The 17480-nt window shown below is 37.2% G+C and overlaps 1 protein-coding gene and 1 long non-coding RNA gene across 2 annotated transcripts in view; both read right to left on the minus strand.

Moving 5' to 3' along the window:
* Window positions 1–522: 522 nt before the first annotated feature.
* On the minus strand, window positions 523–1506 carry LOC143438428 (uncharacterized). Its single transcript, XR_013107270.1, has 3 exons — window positions 1375–1506; window positions 964–1068; window positions 523–653 (listed from the first exon to the last, which is right to left on the minus strand). It is a non-coding gene; the product is annotated as an uncharacterized LOC143438428 (long non-coding RNA).
* A 4124-nt stretch (window positions 1507–5630) lies between these two features.
* The window catches only part of LOC143438431 (uncharacterized), a 52150-nt gene continuing 40300 nt past the window's right edge, over window positions 5631–17480 (minus strand). The window contains exon 9 of the mRNA XM_076923979.1: window positions 5631–8797. Within this exon, the coding sequence (XP_076780094.1) occupies window positions 8741–8797 (57 nt within the window). The 3' untranslated portion in view covers window positions 5631–8740. The remainder of the gene's footprint in view (window positions 8798–17480) is intronic.

Consider the following 17480-nt stretch of genomic DNA (forward strand, 5'->3'; position numbering starts at 1 on the left):
AGTAAACTAGGTTTCCAGTCTTTAAATTACATGGAAGAACTTTAAAGCATTTTTTTGTGCTTGACTTGTTTTGTGTTGCTTTATTATCTGACTACAAAGGTAAGAGCCTAAGTAACAACTTGGAACATCTGTAGAAGCATTTGTAGAAGTTGGACGCTGTTACTACTGGACATATTATCACAAGGAATCAGAATTCTCTGCTTGCTTCCACTGACAGGACCCTGAAGTGCTAAGCACATAAAGAAAAACAGTAACCAAGACATCACACATTGCCATGTGATTTATCCAGAACTGCAGAATCTTTGGTTTAGACACAGAACAAGAAGAGTGAATATACAGTGCCATGTGACATGTCTAGTGACAGGTCTTTCTCTAGTTCGTGCATCTGTCTCTTACAGTGATGATTGGAGACAAAAATGTCTCCTGTAGCTCAGTCATTTTAACACATGGTGTCCAGGTGCAATGCTGTTTGGGAGGTTTGGAATCTTTGGCATATAGAACCTTGCTGGAGGACATCAGTGAGGGTGGTCTTTGATTGTTTATAGCTTTGTCCCACTTTCATATTGCTCTCTCTTCTTTCCACATACAGTTAAATATATGCTCTATTAACTTCATGATACAGCCATGCCTCCTTCACCATTATGGCTCACACTCTGGAAACATAAAGCTCAGGTCATTTTAGTCATGATGATATGTCATACCAACACAAAGTAACTAGCATACCCATCTACAATACTTTTTACTTAAAATGCACAATACTGCATATATGTGAAGGCTCATAAAACTCAAACCAGTGCCGACATTTCACAAATGCAGCTTCTGTTTCAGGACTAGAAGACACTGTCTCCCAGCAGACTTCCTAGTCATCTGGCTCTTGCAGTGATTTCATTCCTTCTTCCATGGGAATCCCTGAGCCTTCGGTTTAGGGGTTGTGTTAGAAATGTGCCGTTTGGGAAGACATACCCCAGTTGCTTATTCTATGCAGTTTGGTGAATTATAAACTCCAGTTATAGTCTCTATGTGCTACAGAAAGAAGCTTCTTTGATGAGGGCTATAAGCTACACACACCTATGGATATATAAAGACAAGAACATAGAATGTAGTTAGACATTATACTGATGTACCAAATAGGCAATAACAGGTTTTACTCTCCAGTCTATGACTCTCTAAGCAGTAGTAGTTGGCTAAATTTGCAGTGCTCTATATGAACTTCCTTCTATTAGTGGGCCCTAAGTACAGTTAAACAACTACTGGTCAACCTCAAGGTTAAAATACCACCACTGAACCCCTGTGTTGTCTTGCCAGTCTGGTCATTGTTGATGTTCACGGAGTTTACAGCTGGTTAGAACCATTGATTACTTTATTTCCCCTTACCAGCTTATTTATTAGCTCCTTCCAATACCATGAGAGCTTGTCTCCGAGGAGAAGGTGTCCAGATCAATTCCAGTCTGAGTCCTCATAGTCCTCTGTCTAAACTGTATGGTGCCTTCAGCCACAGGATCTATCCTTCATGTTCTGAGAGATAACCAAGGGCAATGGTGATAGCATAAATTGTTTAGGGAGTCTCTCAGCTCCCTCCTCTGACCAACAGCACAAAGTGAGGTTTCCCATGGCACTCTGATTTGTATTAGTCTGTAACCATTAGTGGAATCATCACCACATGTGGCATAACTCAATTTAAACTCCATATACAAACATACATAGTAGATCTACTTTTCTGTAATAATATAAAACAATATTTCCTTATGGTAGTTTCAAGCAGCTTTAATTCTGTGTATCTGTCCTTCCTTCCTCTCCCTTTGTATTACCTTCCTCTGCCCTCCCCAGTTAGAGCCTCTTCCCTTTTCCCCATTTCCCTCTTCATAGGACCTGTGTCCTACTAACTCCCTCTAGAGCTCCCTTCTCCCCAAGATGCCTTCTAATTTCCTGGCTTCTTCCTTTGCTCCAGGTTATAGGGTCACATTTCTAGAAGCAAAAATAAGGAAGAAATGTGGCACTTTCCCCTCTGGGTTTGGGTTACCACACTCAGTATAATTTGTTAGACAACTTTAACCATACAAATTTCAAGTGAGAGTTTTACCTTTTATAGAACTGTAGTACATTTTCCAGACTCTCATTAAACAGGCAGGAGGAGCAAATGGATTTTATGTGGCATGCAGCCATCCATAAATTTAATTCCAACACAAAGGGAAGAAAATGTTAAAGGCCAGTTATCAGAATGAAATCTATATACCTAAAAATTAACTGTCTATCTAAGTGTTCATTATCATATATTCAAAATTTTTCAAAATAAAACAAAGAACTATGTGGTTATAATATATAAAACCATGCACAACTGAAAATTTAACTATAATGTAAAAAACTGAATTTAAAATTAGCAAGACATGGGTTAGAGAGAAATTCAACTGTTAAGATCAGTGGCTCTTCTTCCAATGGTCCTGGCTCAATTGCAGAACATATCATGGCTTCTAACAGCCATATATAACTCCAGTCCCAGATGATCCAAAGCCCTCTTCTCACCTCCACAGTACCCGGCTGGTACAGGTTATATAGTCAAAGATGCAGACAAAATAACCACATGTACAAATGAAACAAAATTTTAAAAAATCAAAATTAGTGAAGCATCTGTAATAACAATAATTTTAAAGCTGTTATTTCATTTAAGGAAACAGACATTTTACATGCTGACTATTATGAAGAAAGATCCAAAGCAATAAGAAATACAATTTCATTGTCGCTGCCTTTACAGTTATAGGAATTGCCTGAAAGAAATTAAAAATGAAGTCAAAACACTAATGCATCATAATTAAAACACATGGATGAATTCAGTGTTAAGACGAGGCCTGCAGGATTGTCAGACCTCATCCCAAATATGACTATTCTACTTTACTATGACTACAGAAAGGATGTTGATGTTAATGTTAATGCATCACATTTCTGATTTGTATGTCTTGCATGTATGGTCATATTTCTAGCACTCTTTCTTATTTCTATTGGTTAACTATTCAGCTATTAAAAATGAGAACATCATGAATTTTTCAGGCAAATGGATGGAACTAGAAAATATCATCCTGAGTGAGGTAACCCAGACCCAAAAGGACATGCATGGTATGTACTCATGAATAAGTGGATTTTAGCCAAAAAGTCAGAAAACCCATGATACCATTTACAGAACCTAGGAAGTAAAACAAGAAGGAAGGCCCAAGTGTGGATACCTGAAATCCATATAGAAGTGGAAGAAATTAATTGTGGGAGGCGGATGGAAGTAGGAAAGTCTGTGAGATCAGGAGGGGAGAGGTGAAAAAGAGGGGAAGGATCAGGTATGGAGAAAGACAGTAGGGACACACAGAAGGCCAAGAAAATGAGTAGAAATATGCAGCAGTGGCGGTTAGGTGTCAGGGAGAACCTCTAGAAAGTCTCAGATACCTGAGATGTGAGAGGCTATCAGGACTCAATGGGGATGACATTTAGTCAAAATGGCCAACAGTGTGAAAGTGGAACCAGAAGTGATCACCTGCAGTAGATAGACAAGGCCGCCAATTGAGGTTGAGGGCCACCTACCCATCTTCAATATTTTTAAGCCAGATTTGTTCCTGTCTAAAGGAAATGTAGGTATAAAAATAGAGCAAAGACTGACAGAAAGGCCACCCAGTGACTGACCCAACTTGGGATCCATGCCATGCATGCACACCAAACCCTGCCACTATTACTAATGACATACTGTGCTTGTAGAGAGGAGCCTGACATGGCTGTCTTTGGAGAGTCTTTACCAGCAACTGACTGGGACAAATGAAGATTCTTACAGCCAAACACTGGATTAAGGTCAGGGACCAATATGGAAGAGTTAGAGGAAGGACTGAAGGAGGTGAAGGAGATTATTTCCTGTAGACAGGAACAATTCTGGGTTAAAAATTTTGAAATGGGTGGGTGGCCCCATTCTTCAACTGGGAGCCATGTCTAACTACTGGAGGTGGTCTCTTCAGATTCTAACTCCTCTCTGTTGGGTATTTTGACTAATGTCATCCCCCATGGTTCCTGGGAGCATCTCGATTCCCTGGTGTCTGGGACTTTGTAGTGGCTACCCCTGTTTCCCACTCTCCTTTGCTAAATATTTCTCTTTCTTCTCCTAGCCCTCTGAATTTCTCTACTTTCTCTCCCCATACCTGATTCTGCTCAATTTATTCCCTGTCCCTCCACCCTACCTGCCAGGTTCCCCCCTCATCTGCCTTTGTGAGTATTTTGTTCCCTCTTCTAAACAGGATTGAAGCATCCACACTTTGGCCTTCCTTCTTGTGATGTTTCATCTATGAGTTGTATTGCAGGTGTTTGGAGTTTGAGAGCTAATATCCACTTATTAGTGAGTACATACCATGTGTATCCTTTTGGGACTGGGTTACCTCACTCAGGATGATATTTTCTAATGGCATCCATTTGCCTGCAAAATTTATGGTGTCATTGTTTTATAGGTATATAATATTCCATTATATAAACGTACCATATTTTCTGTATCCATTCTTCCATTGAGGGACATCTGGGTTGTTTCCAGTGTCTGGCTATTATAGATAAGGCTTGTATTAACATACTGGAGCATGTGTCCTTGTTATATGTTGGAACTCTTTTTGTCTATGTCCACTAGTGTTATAGCCAGGCCTTCAGGTAAAACTATTTCCAATTTTCTGAGGAATGGCCAATTGATTTCCAAAGTGATATTGTATGAGCTTGCAATCCCACCAGCAGTGAAGGAGTGTTCTTCTTTCTCCACATCCTTGCCAGTATCTGCTATCACCTGAGTTGGTGATCTTAGCCATTCTGACTGGTGTGAACTAAAATCACAGGGTCATTTTGATTTGCATTTCCCTGTTGTCTAAGGATGGTGATCATTTTTAGGTGCTTCTTGGCCATTCATGATTCCTCAGTTGAGAATTCTCCGTTTAGCTCTGTACCTATTTTTTTTTTTAATAACATTTGGTTGAAAGTCCATTTTATTGGAGAATAGAATTGCTACTCCAACTTGCTTCTTGGGACCACTTGCTTGGAAAATGTTTTTCCAGTCTTTTACTTTGAGGTAGTAACTGACTGTGTCACTGAGGTGTTTTTCCTTTTAGCAGCAAAATAAAGGGTCCTGTTTACATATCTGGTCTGTTAGCCTATATCTTTTTATTGAGGAACCGAGTCAATTGATATTGAGAGCTATGAGGGACCAATGATTGTTGTTTCCTGTTACTTTTGTTATTATAGATGGAATTATGTTTGTGTGTTTCTCTTCTTTTGGGTATTATGGGAAAAGCAAATTCTTGCTTTTTCTTGGGTATAGTTTCCCTCCTTGTGTTAAAGTTTTCCTCCTATTATCCTCTATAGGGCGGGATTAGTAAAAACATATTGTTTAAATTCGGTTGTGTCATAGATATCTTGTTTCTCTATCTATGATGACTGAGAGTTTTGCTGTGTATAGTAGCCTAGGCTGTCATTTGTGTTTTCTTAGGGTCAGCATGCCAGCTCACCAAGATCTTCTGGCTATAAGAGAATCCATTGAGAACTTGGTATAATTCTGATAGGTCTTCATTTATATGCTTGGCTTTTTTCCTTACAGCTTTTAATAGTATTTTTTTGTTCTGTCTTTTTAGTGTTTTGAATATTATGTGATGAGAGGATTTTCTTTTGTGGTCCAATCTAGTTGGTGTTCTATAGGCTTAATGTACATTTATTGCCATCTCTTTCTTTAAGTTAGGGAAGTTTTCTTCTGTGACTTTGTTGTAGATGTTTACTGGTTCTTTGAATTTGGAATCTTCACTCTCTTGTATACCTATTATTTTTAGGTTTATTCTTTTCATTATGTTCTGAATTTCCTGGATGATTTGAGTTAAGGGCTTTTTGCACTTTCTATTTTCTTTGACTGTTCTGTCAATATCTTCTATGTCTGACATTCTTCTATCTTTTGTATTCTGTTGATAATGCTTTTACATCTGTAACTCCTGATCGCTTTTCTAGGTTTTCCTTCTCCAGGGTTGTCTCCCCTGTGATTTCTATATTGTTTGTATTTCCATTTTTAGATCTTGGATGATTTTGTTCAATTCCTTCACCTCTTTGATTGTGTTTTCCTGTATTTCTCTTAGGGGATTTATGTGTTTCTACTTTAAGGGCTCTACCTGTTTATCTGTGTTCTTCTGTATTTCTTTAAGGGAATTATTTATGTTCTCTCCTTAAGGTCCTCTATCATCTTCATGAGATGGGATTTTAGGTCAGAATCTTACCTTCCATGTGTGTTAGGATATTCACGGCTTGCTGTGGTGGGAAAACTGATGGTGCCAGGTCACACTGGTTTCTGTTCTTATGTACTTGCACTTGCCTCTTGCCAACTGGTTTTCTCTGGTGTTAACTGGCCTTGCTGTCTCTGACTGGAGTCTGTTTCTCCTTAGAGCCTAATGGACCTTCTTAGATCATGCTGTCTCTGGGTGGGGCAGTAGGAGGGCTGGAACATGCAGTGTGCTTCCACATGTAGTGGTGGACCAAAATGAAAGTGTGTCTCCAGCAGTATGGAGGTCCTGCAACCTCTAAACCCCTGGGCAGGGGATGAGGAGGGATCCCAGTTAAGCCAGGTATTGGGGCAGGGGGGTTCTCACCTGGGACCCTGATTGTGTCAGAACTTCTGGGGGTCACACTGTCTCTGGGTGTACCCAGGGTAGGGAGGCTGCTCTTCAGTGTGGTTGCAGACAGGAAGTTAATTATCTCTAACTTTAAAATAGAGTCTGTATTCTCATACATTTTATTAATAGTTATATCATTTAAATTACATATAGTTTTACATAAAACTATATGTAATTACATAAAGTTTTACAATTACATAAAATTTTATAATCCTAATGTTTCATTGATCTGTGAAAGATAATGAAAATATTATTAAATTAAATCTGATGAAAATCATAAGAATTTTATGGATTAGTTTTCAAAGTAAAAACAGGAAAAAAAAGAAGAAGTAAGATTTTTTCAAATCTACTTTATAAATTCACTAGAAATAAATTATCTTACCAAAATCATATAAATTTACATATATTTACTCTTTAATATCTTTCCTTCAGTTTATATCTGACATATACTGCACATTACCAAAACAAAAGGGTTTTAAAGAAGTATAATCGCTACAGTCTGTTCTGTTTCTAATGCTTTCAGTTAACCTTTATAATCAGTATATATCTATAAAATATTTTAATAACCTGTAGGAAGACAACAACTAATACCTAGGTACATTGAATAGTCCTTTGTGCTTTCAACATTAATAAATTTTGTATATATTTGAAAGATATTCAATAAGTTATTTAGTTATCACTTTCCATTTTACTTTTTATTTCACATATGTTAAGGAAAAAACGTAGTTGGAGATGGTGTTCAGTAGAAAACTCTCTTTCTTAAACACACACACATACAGACACACACACACACACACACACACACATACACACACACACATATACACACAAGAAATCTCATGACCCATGAGTTTGGAGACTGAGTCAGACAATATTCAATTTCAAAGATTGCAGCTATTAGTTTTAATGCACTAAATGCACTAATTTAGCACACTAATTTATGCTTCATATTGATCTAGTTAAAGACTCCTCATGCCAAACTGGAGGACCCCACACCAATACACCTATGTACCGCACCTACTGAACTGATATGGACAATGCTAAATAAACAAAAAATTGCCAAAGGAGGACATGAAATTGCAAGGATGATATGAGAGTAGGTATGGCAGGGGAAGTTGAAACAGAGAGTGTAAACTGATTACAACTAAGATACATTATATACATGTATCAAAATTTTATAGAGCAAAGTGAAAATTTTAAAAAAAATCTAAAAATTTGTCACTTATTTTAAAAACTAGAAATAACAAAAGCCTCATTCCTGGCTGAGGTGCCGTCCAGTGTTGAGGATTGGCTACTAGGGAGGATAATCAGGGTTTTAATGGTGTAGCCATGAGTATGATGACCTCATATACTCTAGTAGATGGCCACACACAAAAGTATATAGGCAGCACAAGTTAAATTGTATATATTGTTCTTTAAAGCTGGGTGAGAGTCAATAGTAAAAGTAGATCTGAGGAGAGTAGGGTGAATGCAACCAAAACACTTTGTCCTCATGTGTAAATCATCAATGAACTAGCAAAAGATCCTACAAAAGAAAAAATAATAATAAAAAGAAAATAGTACTGGGAATACAACTCAGTAGTAGAATGCTTGCCTACCATGAGTGAGAACTCAAAGAATGAGGCCAGAGGTAAGGGTTGTGAAAGATTCTTTACTTTAAATCATTTCTGTACTGAAGAACTTAGTAAAATATTAGGCATTTAGAAGTATTTCATTGGGGATGTTGACTGAAGCATTCATGATGCCACCAAATAATTAAATACAAAATGAGATTTCTATGACTTTAAAGAATATACATATATTTATGAAAATATTTATGGTTACTTTTTGTCATTTGTATAATCTCAATTTGCAGGACTCAAAAATTCTCTTCCCTACAAAACTCTAAAAGTAACTCTTCAGTCTCCCTACACATCTGTAGCATGATGGAAACATATAAAGCATTTCTTTAATGCCAAGATACCCTACCTCAAGTGATACAGTTCTTACCATTATGCTCCTTAAATCTCTAGGTGAGGTTTTCTGTCTTCTCCTTCTGACAACTCCCTGTACATTTTTTCATATGTAAGTAATTCCAGGTAATATTCTGCTTATGTTTACAAGTCTTTCATGCACATAAGTTGAATGCAAAACCGCCAGTAGGTTACAAGAACCTGATGTGGAGTAACCAGAAAAATATACAAGAGTTATTTCAGTATAATAAAACAATGTCCATTTTGATGCACATTCATATGCTTAGTACATGTGTAACGAGTAACTACAAACTAAAATATATTATAATAAACTTTCAGTATAAAAATGAAGATATATCTGTTTTGAGTCAGCTTAAAGTCTAAGAGACAGGGAAGCACAACAAGTATAGACAATGTAACTTCACACAAATGTTGAGATGATACATAGTTATGTTATCAAATCTGTTGGTCCAGGAAGATGTCCCAGATGAAGACATAGTATCCTGAGAAGGAAACATGATGAGGAAGAGCTTAAACAGAGGATGAAAGGCAGTCACTCTACAGTGTGTGGTGTGGCTCTGTTGGCATCTGTCACCAGCCAAGGCAAAAGACCATAACAAAGTGTAGCCAAGACCTATCTGGATGGATTAGATAAAAGAGCGCTGGTGAGGCACTAGTGCAAGAACAACCCCTAAACTTCAGGAACACCTTGAGTATGCAAGGATAATATAGACATGCAAGAAATGACCAGATGTTGAGGGAGACTACTAATCACTTGGAGGGAAATGCCTGGTGCTCACGAGCTGACAGGATAGGTATGTTCTCCCATTACACAAGGTGAACATAGCCACAAATCCAAGGCCAATGGATAGCATAACAAGAAAGGTCTTGCTTTGGCAGTCGGGAAGAAATGCTATGTCAAACCTTCTGACATTGTAAACAAACCATAAGAACAAGATCATAGAAGTCCAGATTCCTCAAGAGTCTTTAAAACATACAATCTGAGATGTAAAACACAAGCAGGAAGCAGCACACAAAAGATATTTTAATTTTGAAGTTTGGTTTGAGAATTGTATACTAAAGTACTGTTCTTACATCATAAACACTCCTTGTTCTCTGTTTCCAACTCATCCCACTTGCTCCCCATATCTCTAACTCATGACTTCCCTTTTTTCATTACTGATGTGATATGTGCCTGCCTAATGCATTTACTGCTGCTCATATGCTCAGTTGTTTAAATCTGACTACTTTGAACTGGAAAAACTTTCAGGGCATTTTCCTCTCTCATAGCATTGTTTGTAGCTCTTCATCCAGGCACAAGGCCTTGACAGTTCACACATCCTCACTGACACTGGTGCTGTCATTGTGCAGCTTGTACTTAGGCAACAGTGTTTTTGATGTTTCTTGGGCTCAGCTTCTGTATTATATATAGAAAACACTACATCATGGGAGACATCCTCATAGGCCTTTGGCACTTCTAGTCATTCTGCCCATCTTCTAAGGTTCTACCTAAATCTTAGTAATAGGGTTTGTGACGTAGATGAATCAATTTGGGTTGGGCATTACCCAACCCACCAGTTGTCCCCTAAAATTTTGACCAGTGTGGATTTCTGTAATGGTCTCCATTTGCTGAATAAGTATTTTCTGGGGAGAAGTGAGAGCTATACTTTTCTCGTTGTATAAAGTTTAGTCTTTAAGCTGCAGTTGGTAATTACACTGCTTTGGAATAGTAGCATCAATAGGTTCATTTCTAGGGTCCATAACCTCACCAACTGTGGGGAGTTGGTTGCATTTTCATTACCAGGTACGAATTCCCTCCAACTGAGTGGGGTTTTAAGTGCAATTAAACGGCTATTTGTTACCCCTCAAGATGTAAGTGCCACCAATGCAGCATTGAAGTTTTATCTGTGGCCTGATAATTGTGGTTTGGAGGTTTTGTAACTGGGCAGGATATTACTTGTTTTTTTCCTTTGGCAGCTTGTAGAACACATTCCAGTGCTATGAAAGCTACTCTTTGAGGAGGGGCCTTTCAGATCCATTTTATTTTGGTGTGCTGTGTCTTAAGCGTTTAATGTCTCCTCACCTTCTAATTTTGGGGAGCAACCATGGGAAACAATTACAGGATATATTATTTATGGGGTTGTCTTTGATTCCCCTGGACAACAACCAATAGCCTATAGCTCTTGGGTGGGTATTATGACATGTGGGATAACTATATTCAAGGGCTCTCTCTCTCTCTCTCTCTCTCTCTCTCTCTCTCTCTCTCTCTCTCAGGGATGCTAGTACACTGGATGGAGAAATAGTAAAAGTGGAAGGGTGGATTTAACTGGGAAGGGAGAAGAAAGGCAATACAAAGGGAGAGGAAGAGAGGAGAGATGAATAATACTAAGGATTTTTTTTTTACTCCATAGGAAAGCATTATTTTATGTTTACTTAAAAATCATATAATAGAGTCTGGTGAGATGACTCGATGGTTATATACACGTTCTTGCTCTTACCAAGGATGGACATTTGATTCCCAGAACACATGTGGTTACAGCCATCTGCAATTTTATTTCCAAATGACCAGATGCTCTCTTCAGAATTCTTTGGTGTCAGGCATGCACATTGTGCACATACATACATTTATGGAAAATACTCATGCACAAAATATTAAATAAGTAAATATTTGAGGTTTTTAATCCATATAATATACAAAAACTCCTGTATAAAAAGTGAATCAGTCAGACTGTAGAAAATCAAGATCCAAATAGAGGAGTGATTAGAGGAATAGCTAAGCTGTTAGGAGTGCTCACTGCTCAGTCATGAGGAAAGGATTGTAAGTTACAACCCACACATCAGGCTGCTCATAAATGCTTGCAACTCCACATCCAATAGACCCAATACCATGCTGTGGCTTCTGAGGGCACTCACCCACACACTTCATGAGTGTGTTCATACACTCATAAAGACACATACACAAACTCACATGAAAAATCTATTTTAAAAAATCAGAATAGATACTCTCCATAGGAAATACATACTAAATGTAAGTAAGAGAAGAGAGTGATAGCATAGAATTCTATAGAGCATGCAAGCACATTATTCACTGGGTGGGGGTGAGGTTATGATAATGTGCAAGTGCTTCATCCAAATGAGCCATATCTTTAGCCCAAGAGCTGAGCTTGGTCGGCTGGCCAAGGTACACAACTGAGCAAAATCTGCTTGAGCCATAATGAGATTTGTTTGTATCAATAAAATATTCGGTTAATAAAGGATGCAATGTTAAAATGTAGATGTCCCAAATGCAACTTCAAAAAAAGTAACACAAATTCTGGAATCACTTAAAATTTCAGTATTACCTATGTAATATTGATATTATAAGTGGACAGAAAAGCAGTAAGAATATAGTATACATCAGCATTCTCCTTTCCAAAATAGAACTTAGAGCCACATAATATATTCTACTAAAAGATTACTTTAAAAGGACTGAGGCTATGAAGTCTGTGATCCATCATTGTAAAACAAAAAGAAATGGCTAAAATGACAGAAGTATCTCTGGAAATCATTCTACTATTTCTAACCTAAATAATACATATCAGAGTAACCCTGATATGTATGTATGTGGCCAAAGTCACAATGAAAACAGAAATCTGAAATAAAAGACCACAAGGGAAATAAACATTTAAGTCATATTTTTATTTAGGAAATTAGAAAAAATAACCTTAATACAAGTTAACATTTATCTAGCAATAATTTATAGGATTCATAAGAAAGTATTAACTTCAACACTTTAAATTAAAACATCATGTATAATAGTGTTTGAAAGTCAATCTGTCACTTAGTGTTGAATTCTAAACTTAAGGGATAGGTCAGAAGTACAGTAAAATTTTAAGTAGGCGGGGTCTGGAGAGATGGCTCAGTGGTTAAGAGCACTGACTGCTTTCCCAGAGGTCCTGAGTTCAATTCCCAGCAACCACATGGTGGCTCACAACCATCTGTAATGGAGATCTGATGCTCTCTTCTGGTGTGTCTGAAGACAACAACAGTGTACTCATATGAAATAAATAAATAAATCTTTAAAAAAATTTTAAGAAGGCAAATCAAATTTAAAAGAACTTTAACATAAATAAATATATAATTTTAAAAGGACGACATGAAGTTGGGAGGGAGATGTGATGTGGGCTGTGAGGGAGAGGGAGTGAGGAATGAATCTGATTGTGATACATTGTATACATGCATGAATCTTTCAAAGAATAGATTTTTTTAAAACTATGTCAAATATTTTATTCCATAATTTTGGATAAAAGTGGTCATATTTTTTCTAAAATTTAATTTGTATAATTATCTTAAGTGAATTTAAATTTATCACAAGCAAATTTAAAACATATCAATATAGTTACATTTCTGGAATGAATTTTAAAATATATATAAAAAATTAGAACTCCTAGAACTGTAGCCAGGCAGTGACAAATGATGCATATTTTCAAAGGTTAGTCTCAGTATTGGTGAGCAGAGGCAGGTGGATCTCTGAGGTCCAGGCCAGCCTGGTCTACAAACTGAGCTTCAGTATAGCCAGGGCTACATGGAGAAACCATAGCCCCCCCCCAAATGAAATAGACAGACAGACAGACAGACAGACAGACAGACAGACAGACAGACATCTTAAAATCTTGGAGTGTTTAATAATTGTATGGGGCTTCATACCCATGCATGTATGAGCAACATTAGCTGAACTTAGTCGATTATAAAGAAAGTCATGAATGTAGGAGTGTATAGGTTGAGGAAGATGAGGATGTTGGAGAGGATAATGGGCATGTGGTCATGCATGTATGAGCAACATTAGCTGGACATAGTGGATTATGAAGAAAGTCATGAAGGTGGGAGTGTATAGGTTGAGGAAGATAAGGAAGTTGGAGAGGGTAATGGGGATGTGGTCGTGTCATAATAGACATGTGTGTGGACATAAGAAATTGGGATTGATGGAATTTTCTTAGAGGACACTATGTTGGGTAGGTAGAAAAGTGGGGATGGATATGGAAGGAGTTGGGGAAGAGGTTAATATGATCAAAATTTTAAAAATGCTTCAAAGACCCAATTTAAAAAGGATAGGGAAACAAGATGAGTAAAAATAAAAGGGAAAACCAGCACAGAGAGAGGGGGTTTAAAAGTTTCCTCTTTGTAATAACAGAGATCACTTTCACTCTTATGTGAACAAATCACGTAATTCAACAGATAGAACTGAAAGTAGGCCTGCAGAAACAGGAGACTCTGGAGAAAATGGAATCTGTGACCAACTTTAGCAAGCTAGGCCTGCAAGCTCTCACTCTATGCTGGAGTCTTGATGTCCCCAAACTTGGAGTAAGATTTCCACTGAATCCAACATGGTGATGAAGATGTGAAATATCAGTTTCTTCTGCAATGTACACTGCCCTGGTGTGTGGATGTGTAAGTAGCCCTTTCTTTGCAATGAGCCTGGCACAGTCTTTCTGCAGTTTAGGAGCACTAAAAAAAGACAAATATGTCATATACATATCTCTTTTGTTTCCTAAATGCATTTTTAAAAGACTTTTCTTTTCAAATGGTCATAAAAGTAAATGGAATATTATATAAAAGAACCTGCTTCACATTTAAATGTATCAGATCATACTTTATCGTTCACCAGCATGGTTTTAGTTAGAGTAAAAAACTGTCAAAGTTAAAAACAAACTGCAGATTACATCAAGATAACTCTGAAGGTCACAGTCAGAGTTAATTCACCCAGTAGCAGAGGAGAGGTGCTAGAACTGCCTGAGATTATTTGTACTTGCCACTTACATACTTGAACCTGTCAGCATGTCTATTTAAGTGAATATTGACAGGAAAAATATAAAAAGAAAACTGCATTAATTAGAAAGCTATATCTATACTTAGCTGAAATCTTAACATGTCAGCTTTATTTTAAGGAAATATTGAGAGAAGAGAGCAAAAGAAGAAATGTTACCTGTGCCCCAGGTTTATTTTAAGGGAAATTATTTTACAGCTGATCTTTTACGAAATTATGTCGACTTGACATTTACTTCCTATTGATTTCATGAAGATCTTTGCACTAAATATTTGGGTTACCATCAAATTTATCAATATTTTATTTTCTGGGATTCAGTTTGACTTACTTCTTTATTTTTTCAGATAGTGATGCATTAACCTTTCACTGGTCATAGTAGCATTGCTGGTATATTTCCAGCTTGAATCTGAGAAAATCTTTATGAGCTTTGGGTCTAGAGAGTTTAGATTCCATGTCTTTTAATTCTGATATTTTCAAGTCAAGAGAATTCTTTTTCCTCTGCTTTGATCGCTCATGAGCTTCAGAATATGTCTCAAAAGAATCACATGCTACATAGTAAAACTTAGGCTGGTAAGATGGGTAAAGGCACCTAATGCCAAGCCTAATGGCCTGAGTTTGAACCTTGGAATCAGTATGGTAGAAGGACATAACCAACTCTATCTGCTTGTTCCTTGACCTCCACATAACATGTGATTAAAGAAAAACACAACAGTGTATCCAGAGTAGAAGCAGTAGCTTAGCACCAAACAATACTTGTTGCTATTTTAAAAGATCCAAGTTTGATTCTCAGCACATACATGATGGCTCAACTCCAGTTCAAAGGAATCTTATTTCTTCCTCTTCCGGCTTCCCAAGACACAAGACATCCAAGTGACAAATAGTAATATAATGGCAAAATTTTCATACATATTAAAAAAGTTTAAATGTTTAAATTTTAAAAGAATTACTATTTCCAATAATTGTCTTATAAATTTATCCTTAATTGAATGGGTGACACAGATAATTTTAGATGTTTACAAATGGTGCTAGACTTGCAATATTTATCTCTCCCTTTCAGCCTTTCATCTCCCTTCGCTTCTAAACCTCTACCTACAGTCATGGATCAGCACCACACTCCTCACCCCATAGATTTGCCTGCCTTTGTGGAGGCCTGCTGCAATCTGAGAAAGCCAGTCTCAGAGGCTTTTTACTCCCACAGACTACCAGGCCAGCCAATACCAGAGACAGCCAAGATGACTAAAGGTACATACAAGAACACAATAAGAAGAAGCCAGTGCAATATGGCATCTTTACAACCCAGCTCTCCCAATGCCATATACCAAGCTCTGGATATACTAACATACCTGAAGAAAAGACTACAACCCTAAATCTCATCTTATGAAGATGATTGAGGCCTTTAAACAGAGATTTTAAAAAGTCCCTTATAGAAATATAGAAAAATTCTATGCAATAGGTAGAAGCCATTAAGAGGAAATGAATATATCCCTTTAAAAAGTAGAGGGAAATAAAATCAAACAAGTGAAAGAAATGAATCAAACAGTTCAAGACCTAAGATGGAAATCAAAGCAATAAAAAAACACAAATGGAGACAAGTCTGGAGATGCAAAACCTAGAAAAGAGAACAGGAGCTACATACTCAAGCATCACCAACAGAATACAAAAGATGCAAGAGAAAATCTCAGACATAGAAGATACAACAGAAGAAATTAATGTACCAATCAAAGAAACGTTTTCACTCAAAACATCCAAGAAATGTAGGACATGATGAAAAGACTAAAACTAAGAATAATAGGAATAGTTAATGTTGATGATTCCCAGAAGTAAATCCCAGAAAATATCTCCAACAAAAGTATAGAAAACAAATTCCCTAGCCCTGCTATCCCCCCAAAAATGAGATGGGTATAAATTAACAAGAAGCTTACAGGCAACCATATTCATGAAAGAAACATTACTAAAGCTCAAATCACACATGAAACCCTACACCATGAAGGTGGGGGACTCCAACCCACCACTCTCACAGATAAACAGGTCATCAAATGTAGACTATCTGAGAAACAATGAAATTAACAGGTGTTATGGACCAAATCGGCATAATAGACATCTATAGTACCTTTCACCAAAACACTGTTTCTCACCACCACATAGAACCTTCTCTAAAACTGACCAAATAATTGGACACTAAACAAATCTGAACAGATCCAAAAAGATTGCATCTTATCAGATCCCCATGGAATAAGCCTGGACTTCAAAAAGAAAAGAAACAGCAGAAAGCCCACATACTCATGGAAACTGTACAATTCTCTACTCAATGATAATTGCTCAGGAAAGAAATAAAGAAATTGAAGACTTCCAAGAATTCAGTAACTATGAAGGTATAACATACCCAAACTTATGGAACACAATGAAAGCAGTGCTAAGAGAAAAGCTCATAGCACTAAATGCTTTTATAAAGAAATGGAGTATACTAGCAACTTAACAGCATACCTGAAAGCTCTAGAACAAAAACAAGCAAATATAACCAAGAGGAGTAGATATCAAAAAATAGTTGAACTTGAGCTGAAATCAGTCAATTAGAAAGAAAGTGAATAATACAAAGAATCAATTAATCAAGGCATGTTTCATGGAGAAAAACCCACAATATAGACAAACCTTTAGCAAAACTAGTATAAAGGCACAGAGACAGTACATAAATGAACAAAATCAGAAATGAAAAGGGAGATTTAGCAACAGAAACTGAGGAAATTTTTCTGTTTTTGCCTGAGTCTGGAGTAGCCCTAAGGCTTCAGGTCTGTACCCAACCTCCACAAACCCAGAGGAGGCTTGATTCACAGGAGCTCTAACACATAAGAACATAAGATAATAAGATCACAGGATCTCAGGAGCTTGGGCACACCAGGGTTTCAGGAGGCCAGAAGCAGGCTGATTTCCAGGATCTATCACAACCAGGGTCTCAGGATCACAGGATCACAGAGACAGCTGGACTCTGAGGAGTTCTGACAGAGCCAATATAACAGGACAGACAGCTTCTAGTCAGAGAAAGTGAGTAAAGATAGCACTAAAAATAACCAGATGTTGAGAAGG

This window comes from Arvicanthis niloticus, chromosome 25, assembly GCF_011762505.2.
Source record: "Arvicanthis niloticus isolate mArvNil1 chromosome 25, mArvNil1.pat.X, whole genome shotgun sequence".
NCBI classification, from domain to species: domain Eukaryota; kingdom Metazoa; phylum Chordata; class Mammalia; order Rodentia; family Muridae; genus Arvicanthis; species Arvicanthis niloticus.